Source organism: Calidris pugnax, unplaced genomic scaffold (genome assembly GCF_001431845.1).
Source record: "Calidris pugnax isolate Ruff unplaced genomic scaffold, ASM143184v1 scaffold292, whole genome shotgun sequence".
NCBI classification, from domain to species: domain Eukaryota; kingdom Metazoa; phylum Chordata; class Aves; order Charadriiformes; family Scolopacidae; genus Calidris; species Calidris pugnax.
This window is the reverse complement of record NW_015091082.1, coordinates 22,467-31,219: the sequence shown is the minus strand read 5'-3', so window position 1 is coordinate 31,219 and position 8,753 is coordinate 22,467. Positions and strand designations below refer to the sequence as shown.

General features: G+C 51.9%; 2 protein-coding genes across 3 annotated transcripts in view; one reads left to right on the top strand and one right to left on the bottom strand.

The window, feature by feature from the left end:
- Positions 1-8,698, bottom strand: part of TRADD (TNFRSF1A-associated via death domain) — an 18,814-nt gene extending 10,116 nt beyond the window's left edge. Inside the window, exons 1-3 of the mRNA XM_014957368.1 lie at positions 8,649-8,698; positions 5,811-5,960; positions 2,592-2,869 (exon numbers count right to left, since the gene is read on the bottom strand). Of these exons, the coding sequence (XP_014812854.1) occupies positions 2,592-2,869; positions 5,811-5,952 (420 nt within the window). The 5' untranslated portion in view covers positions 5,953-5,960; positions 8,649-8,698. The remainder of the gene's footprint in view (positions 1-2,591; positions 2,870-5,810; positions 5,961-8,648) is intronic.
- Positions 7,889-8,753, top strand: part of FBXL8 (F-box and leucine-rich repeat protein 8) — a 7,820-nt gene continuing 6,955 nt past the window's right edge. Inside the window, exon 1 of one of the 2 annotated variants that reach the window (XM_014957366.1) lies at positions 7,889-8,058. The gene's annotated coding sequence lies outside the window, so the exon portion shown is untranslated. The remainder of the gene's footprint in view (positions 8,059-8,753) is intronic. The other variant, XM_014957364.1, reaches the window with a different exon arrangement.

Below are 8,753 nucleotides of genomic sequence, written 5' to 3'. Positions count from 1 at the left end.
GGCCACAAGGATGATCAGGGGGATGGAGCACCTCTGCTACGAGGACAGGCTGAGGGAGCTGGGGTTGTTCAGCCTGGAGAAGAGGAGGCTCCGGGGAGACTTAATAGCAGCCTTCTAGTACCTGAAGGGAGCCTGCAGGAAGGCTGGGGAGAGCCTGTTTAGAAAGGCCTGCAGTGACAGGACGAGGGGCAATGGCTTCAAGCTGGAGGGGAACAGATTTAGATTGGAGATTAGGAGAGGGTTCTTCACTGTGAGGGTGGTGGAGCACTGGAACAGGTTGCCCAGGGAGGTGGTTGAGGCCCCATCCGTGGAGATATTCAAGGAGAGGCTCGATGAGGCCCTGGGCAACCTGGTCTAGTTGGGGGTGTCCCTGCTGACTGCGGGGGGGTCGGACTAGATGGCCTTTGGAGGGCCCTTCCGGCCTGGGCAACTCTATGGCTATAACTCTATGACTCTATGACTATGACCTTATTGCTCTCTACAACTCCCTGAAAGGAGGGTGTAGAGAGGTGGGGGTTGGCCTCTTTTCTCAAGTCACAGGCGACAGGACAAGAGGAAATGGCCTCAAGTTGCGCCAGGGTAGGTTCAGGCTGGATATTAGGAAAAATTTTTCACTGAAAGGGTTATCAGACATTGGATTGGGCTGCCCAGGGAGGTGGTTGAGGCACCATCCCTGGAGGTGTTCAAAAGACGGGTTGATGTAGTGCTGGGAGGTCTGGTTTAGTGATGATGCTCCTTGTTTGTTGTGTGGGTGTCTATTTTTGTCAGTTGGGTTGACGGTTGGACAAGATGATCTTTAAGGTCCCTTCCAACCTAGAAGATTCTGTGATTCTGTCCTGTCACTGGGAACCACTGAAAAGAGTCCGGCTCCATCCTCCTTCAACCCACCCTTTAGATCCTTGTCAGCATTAAGAAGGTCTCCCCTCAGCCTTCTCTTCTCCAGGCTCAAGAGCCCCAGCTCTCTCAGCCTTTCCTCATCAGGGAGATGCTCCAATCCCTCCATCATCTCTGTTGCCCTATGCTGGACTCTCTCCAGCAGTTCCCTGTCTCTCTTGAACTGGGGAGCCCAGCACTGGAGGCAGGATTCCAGTTGTGGCCTCCCCAGTGCAGAGCAGAGGGGGAGAATGACCTCCCTCCACCTCCTGGCCACACTCTTCCCTCTGCAGCCCAGGATCCCAGTGGCCTCTTGGCCACAAGGGCCCATTGCTGGCTCATGGAGAGTTTACTCTCCACCAGGACCCCCAGATCCTTCTCCCCCAAAGTGCTTTCTGGAAGATCCGCCCCTAACCTATATTGGTTCCTGGTATTCTTCCTCCCCAGGTGCAGGACCCTACACTTGCCCTTGTTGAACCTCATGAGGTTCTTCTCTGCCCAGCTCTCCAGCCTGTCCGGGTCACTCCAGAGGGGCAGCCCTCTGGAGTGTCGGCCACCCCTCCCAGTTTGGTAGCATCAGCTTATCAGGTATCTCATCAGAAGAGAAAGGCAATGAGTATAATCATGTCAAGTGCCTTGGTTTTGTGGTGAGAAGACAATATCCCACAGCTCTTGCTAGCAGGATTAGAGTTCCAGTGCCAAAGTGTGCGATGAGCTAGACATTAGATACTGCCCCAGAGGAAAGAGGCTTTGCCTTCAGAAGGGCAGTCTACTCCTGCTGGCAGCAGATGCTGTGTGTCCCCACTCTGTCACAAGTTGTTGGTGTAATGTGGGGAGTGTTTGCACTCACACTCATCTCTAGATGCAGTTACCACTGCTGCTCGCAGAGGAGGTGTTGTGTGAGGTGGGGGAGGAAGGTGCTGAGCAGTGACAGTTGCACACAGGACTGCTGTCCTCTCTGCCTGCCTCACGGGTGTATCGAGGCACACTTGCTCGTGCTCCCAACTCCACCTTCTGTAACTCCTCGTCTTAGTGGTGATAACAGCCACAGTTGTTAGACACAGAAACCACAGTGATTTAGCAGGACTTTAGTGTCACCAGCAGGTGGAGAGAGGTCATCCTGCCCCTCTGCTCTGCCCTGGGGAGGCCCCATCTGGAGCACTGGGACCAGTTCTGGGCTCCCCAGTTCCAGAAGGACAGGGAACTGCTGGAGAGGGGACAGCAGAGGCTACAGAGATGATGAGGGGCCTGGAGCATCTCCGTTATGAGGAGAGGCTGAGGGACTTGGGTCTTTTGAGTCTGGAGAAGAGAAGGCTGAGGGGGGATCTGATCAATGCTTATAAATACTTCAAGGGTGGGTGTCAGGAGGATGGGGCCGGTCTTTTTTCAGTGGTGCTCAGGGGCAGGACAAGAGGAAATGGGCACAAACTTGAATATAAGAGGTTCTACCTAAACAGGAGGATGAACTTCTTTGCTGTGAGGGTGGCAGAGCCCTGGAAAGGGCTGCCCAGGGAGGTGGTGGAGTCTCCTTCTCTGGAGACATTCAAACCCACCTGGACACGTTCCTGTGGGACCTGCTCTGGGTGGCCCTGCTTTGGCAGGGGGTTGGACTAGATGATCTCCAGCGGTCCCTGCCAACCCCATGTGATCCTGTGACTTCCCAAGTCTCGTGCTACTGCTCTTCACTGCTGCCTGGCCTCCCTCCCTCTCCTACTCACCTTTTCTCTGTAGATGCACTCCAGGCAGCGATCCTCATCCTTCAGCATGTTGTCCAGGTGCTCATTGCCAGCCTTCAGCTCCATTTCCAGAGGTACCCTGGTCATGGCTAAGGAGAGCTGGAGGTGACTCTGGAGGGATTCCTGGAGCGCTCCTTCCCGGTAACTCTGCAGGAACCGGCGGCAGTTCTCCTGCTTGCAGAACTTGAGCTGGACTATGAGGTGGGGGTGGCTGCAGTGCACTTTGAGCATGTCCACACCGTTCACGCTGCCGGTGGAGTCTGGCAGGGAGAAGTGAGCACAGTCACTATCCAGGCATGAGACAGACAACCCAGACCCACTCCCATCCACCACCACGCCTGCAATGGGGCAGCTTTTGAATTCTCTTCTCTCTGTGATAAAGTCCTCTGGGAAGAGAAACCTGTATGTAAAACCAAGAGGAAAGGATTAAGTTTTTGCTGCCCTGCTGAAGTACGGTGTCCAGCTGAAGCCATATGGTGCTACACCCCAGGTAATTATCTCAACACTGTTTATCAGGGGAGGTTTTAAGTTGGAGGTTCCATTTCCTGGATAGAAATGGTTACGCTAGACCCGTAGCACGGGAAGGTTTAAAAATGAAAGCGCGCAGTTCAGCTCAGTGCTCAGTGCCTGGAGTTTTATGCAATGATGAAGGTCCTGGAAAAAGACCCAGCATTTCCTCTCCACCCTGTGCCTAGAGACAAGTTTTGGCTGGCTCTGAGCCTTCAATCCATCTCACAAATAGTGAATGATAGATCCAGCCACAGGAATCAGGCTGCTTGAGACTGGGCCTTGACTTGTTAAGCTCTTTTGCTTAGAGAAATAATTCATGGTAACATCTAAGCAAGATGAAGCTGGAGATGTTCCCTCTAACATTAGCATGGGGGGAGCACGAGTGACATGGACAACAGAAATTGTCTAGGGCCTTCATTCTTCCTTCTCCCAGCAAAATTTAAATTTGATTAGCTGTGCACATTGACCTTGTCACCACAGGGATTTTATACGCTTATGATGATGGTTTAGGGTATGTGTTTTTCTGTCTTTTGCAGCAGAGGCCTGTGGGAGGCTGGCTGTACTGCTTCCAGACCCAGATGAACCTCCTGGCCTGTCCTCGCACAGGGCTGTACGGCGATACCAGCTCCAATGGGCACTACATCAGGTATTTCTAAACTATGTCTCGTAGCATTATTTAGACATGCCTGGGGGATGGTGCCAAGGCAAAGCAGTTTTGTGTGATCCACATTAGGCAGGACAAGTGACCTGGCATTTAAAAGTATGTGATCTAACAGTGGCGTTACAGGGTTTACTGAGTCCTGGCCACATCAGAAAGTCTACTTTGGACCAGATGTGTAACTAACTGGGAGACAGGATTAAGCACCTAAGGAAGGCATTTTAATTCACTGTGGCTGACCAGAAATGCCTTCTTATCACCTTCCTTCACGCTTTGTTTTTCATGAGTGCTGGTGAAACAAAAGCTTCCGTAACAGGGTAAGAGGACTGGGGATGGGAAAGCTGCACAGACATGGAAACATTTATGAACGGTGCACAAAACAGCTTAAAGCTACCTCAAAAGAGAGGACTTTGCACACGTTTCTTCATGGAACTTCAGACAGCTTCAGATTTCATGTCCTTTTTAGGTCTGAATAAGCCTGATAGGATTTAGCGGTTTTGTGGGCTTTCCTTTAAATGTGTGAGCGGATTTACATTCCAGTGACACAAAGCAGCTGTAAATCAAGCCTAACGGGACTACTGTGTCGGGCTTCCTCCTGCTGCTTCCCATTTTTGGGTAGGGCTGCAAGATGAGCAGGCTCGTATTGACTAAACTAGCTGACTTGGCTAGACTCGTGATTGCCAGAAGAAATCACAGAATAGTTTCACAAGCCCAATTAAACAATAAGGGTTGGGCTCTACGACAGGTAAAGAACGCCATGAGACTCATTCTAGGCAAGTATGATAAACTCTTCAGTTACTATTATTCTGCAGTCAGCTTGGTGCAAGGGTGGATAGAGAAACACAGGTTTATGGCCATGTGCATCTCAGGTCCTTTTCGGATATAAATAAGGTTATGTACAGTTGAAGCTGATATATTTGTGCCTGTTGCTATCGGGAAAGAACTTATACTGGCTACTGCTAATGTAAAAAAATCATCTTCTCAAAGCAGAAATCATTTTTCTGTGGTGGTATAAAGACAGCAATTAAATCACCTTTCGTAGCAATTGCAGTCCTTTCTCCTCTTACATAAATGGTTTTAAACAAACATTCACAAAGTAGGGTAACTCACAGGATAGTTCAAGTTGGAAGGAAGCCCAGGAAGTCTCTAGCCCAACCTCCCATGCAAAGCAGGGTCAGCTCTGAGGTCAGACTGAATTGCTCAGGGCTTTGTCCAGTCCTGTTTTAAAAACCTCCCAGGAGGAAGAATACACAGTCGCTCTGGTAAACTGCTTGACTGTCCTCATGGGAAAAATGTTTGTCCTTATATAAAATCATAGAATCATCCGTGTTGGAAGGGACCTTCAAGGTCTAGTCTGACCTCCCCACAGTCAGCAGGGACACCCCCAACTAGACCAGGTTGCCCAGGGCCTCATTGAGCCTCACCTTGAATATCTCAAGGGAAGGGGCCTCAACCACCTCCCTGGGCAACCTGTTCCAGTGCTTCACCACCCTCACAGGAAAGAACTTATTCCTAATGTCTAATCTAAATCTGCTTTTCTCCAGTTTAAAGCCATTGCCCGTTGTTCTGTCATTGACAGCCTTTGTAAACAGACTCTCCCCAGCCTTCTTGTAGGCCCTGTTCAGGTACTGGAAGGCTGCTATTAGGTCTTCCCAGAGCCTCCTCTTCTCCAGGCTGAACCATATCTGGTGTCTATCTCTCATTTTAATTTTTGCCTGTTGCATCCCATTCCCCACTGTGAAGACCGTGGCTCCATCTCCCGCTCCCCATAGGTACTGGCAGGCTGTTGGTAGGTTCCCCAAATCCTCCGCTTCCACAGGCTGAACAGGTCCAACTCCCTCAGCCTCTTCTCACAGGACAAGTGCTCCAGCTCCCAACCATCTTGGTGGATCTCTGCTGAACTTGCTCCACTTTGTCTTTTCTAAATATACAGAGCACCAGCTTTCCTTACCCATGAGTGTGAAATTAAAGAAAGGCATGGCATGACGTGGAGAGACGAGACCGTGTGCTGAGATATCGGACAGGACGGGTACCTGCTAACGCCAGCTTCAGCGCCTTGAACACACTAGGCTTCTTCTGGGAGCTTTCGTAGAGAGACGGCAGAACGATGGTCTTGCACGTCGACTGGAGGAAGAGATAAGCACTGCCGATCCAAGGAGGGGAGCTGCCCGCCATCTTCAGCCCTACAAAATCACAGGGGTGAGGTGAGAGACCACAGGAAAGACGGCCTGACGCTGGGTGAATGCTTAACAGCAAGCATTAAGCACACGTGTGTCAGGATTATGGGGATTTGCCCTTGTTTCCTAGAGGAGGTAGGGATGCTGTTAAAGTAAATGGAACCTTTGTGGTGTTTACTGTTATTCTGTAAAGCACAGCACAGCGGGACACAGTGTCCCAAAGGCTCAGCAGCTCACAAAGCTCTGCTTTCATTTTCCATTCAAAGAGACTCCGAAGCAAAAAGTTTTAGTCCTTGTGCCTCTGACTGCCCAGCCAAACTGGCAAAGTCTGAAGAGGCATAGTTGGGGTGCTCCAGGGAGCACCCAGCAGTCCTGGTTCTGGCATGTCCACGTGGAGTGAAGCCCTGTTGCAGGGCAGAGGTCCTGGTCCCCTGGTTGTCCTCACTTAGGGGTAGGTTACAGAGCTTTGTCTAGCAGGAGACTTGGGGCTATCCCTCTGTTTTATGTACTAGCTCATTTATAATTCCTCTCCCATCATCTGCCTCTTGCAGCAATCACCTCTCCATTCTTATCATGCCTTTTCCTCGCTGGCCAACTAATGCAACACTTAAATCCACCGCAGCTGCACCCAGCTCGGCTCCTGAGGCAAAGATGAACCAAAACACCTCCCAGGCTATGGATACTCAGAATGGAAAAGCTGTGCTAGATTGGGCAATGCTGGACACAGGCTGTGGCATCCATTCAAAGAGACTCCGAAGCAAAAAGTTTTAGTCCTTGTGCCTCTGACTGCCCAGCCAAGCTGGCAAAGTCTGAAGAGGCATAGTTGGGGTGCTCCAGGGAGCACCCAGCAGTCCTGGTTCTGGCATGTCCACGTGGAGTGAAGCCCTGTTGCAGGGCAGAGGTCCTGGTCCCCTGGTTGTCCTCACTTAGGGGTAGGTTACAGAGCTTTGTCTAGCAGGAGACTTGGGGCTATCCCTCTGTTTTATGTACTAGCTCATTTATAATTCCTCTCCCATCATCTGCCTCTTGCAGCAATCACCTCTCCATTCTTATCATGCCTTTTCCTCGCTGGCCAACTAATGCAACACTTAAATCCACCGCAGCTGCACCCAGCTCGGCTCCTGAGGCAAAGATGAACCAAAACACCTCCCAGGCTATGGATACTCAGAATGGAAAAGCTGTGCTAGATTGGGCAATGCTGGACTGAGGCTGTGGTGGCTGGAGAGAGCCTGGCAGCCCAGGAGATGGGTATGGCCACCTCTCCTTTCTGGTATGTACACAAACCGTCTGAGCTGGCATTCCTTCCTTCCTCCTTTCTGCCCTGTTGATCAGCCCCAATAGCCTTTCCTTGGCTGCAATCACTGGCTGGACAGTATAACTGCTGGCCAGGACAGTGTCCCTCTCTTCAGATGTCCTTTAGATCGTGGGTGTGAAGGTCTTTTGTTGTCAGGGGCTGCCAGACCAAGAAGGATGACCTCCCAAGGACAGGCTGTCCTCCAGGTGCTAGCTGGGACTGGGAACCTTTATGAACTATGGCCCATCCTTACTCTAACCTTGAACTATGCCCAGCACAGGAGCCTTTCTCTTCTTTAGAAAATACAGGAAATAACCAGCGAGTCATAAAATTCCCACTGAGTTCAAGGAGTGCCTGTGGGATGCAGGAGTGAGTGTTTCCAGGCAATGGGATCCTGTATCACACAGGCCTTTTAGAAAAGCATCTCAGAAAGAAAAAAGAGGAGGATGCACTGCTGCTGCAGTCCAGGTCTGGTCTGAGTCTCCAAACACCAGAAAGTTTGGGATCTGGGCACCCATCTCCTAGTGTCTCACAGGAGAGGAACAGAAATCTGAGTAACACCTTAGAAAACTACAGACGTGGAATATCTGAAAGATTTAACCCATAGAACAATTTCTCTTTCGCAGTGCAAGTGCCCCAGAGCTCCCTCCCAGCCCAGAGAAAGGACATGAAGAACAAGGTCCCTGTTTCATCCTGCTCCTGTCGCTGCAGTGTGGACTCTACTGTCCCTGCACCCCTTGCTGGCGCAGACTGGGCTCTCGCTCCTCACCCACCGTGGGGCAACGCTGGGGAGCCTGGAGATTACCCCAGGTAAGACTCCAAAACTCAGCCGAGGAGCCCTTTGGTGCTTTGCCTTGGCCGTTTTCCAGCCCCATGCGGGCTGCCCCATCCCAGTCCCTGCTCGGCAGTGAGGACCCCTCGCTGTCAAACTGTTGTGGGGTAAAAAACAACTCCAGGCAATAAGTAACGTACACAATCATTGCTATTGCCCTTTTTTTTTTTGCCAAAATACCACAGAATCATAGGGTGGTTTGGGTTGGAAAGGAACTTCAAGCCCATCCAGTGCCACCCCCTGCCCTGGGCAGGGACACCTCCCACCACACCAGGTGGCTCCAAGCCGCCGCCGCCCCGGCCTCGGTGCCGCTGCTTCCGCCTCTGCGCGGCGGCGCCGCCCGCCGCCACGGGCCCCATCGCCTGGGCCTTCCCCCGGGAACCGGGCCTCGGGGGCGCCGAGGGGGGAAACGGCAGCCTCCCCCCATTGAACACATCTCAGCTCCATCTCCCCTCTTTTCAGTTTGAAGCCATCGCCCCTCGTCCTGTCACCCCATGCCCTTGTGAAATGTCCCTCCCCAGCTTCCCTGTGGCCCCTTCAGACACTGCAAAGCTGCTCTCCTGCTGACCTGCAGCCCGTTGCCAGGTTCTGGGCCTCCACCACTGCTACCAGCATCCTCCATGGCAGGCGTTTGCCCGCTGCTGGGAAGCCGAACTGGGGGGGGGTGGGGGGG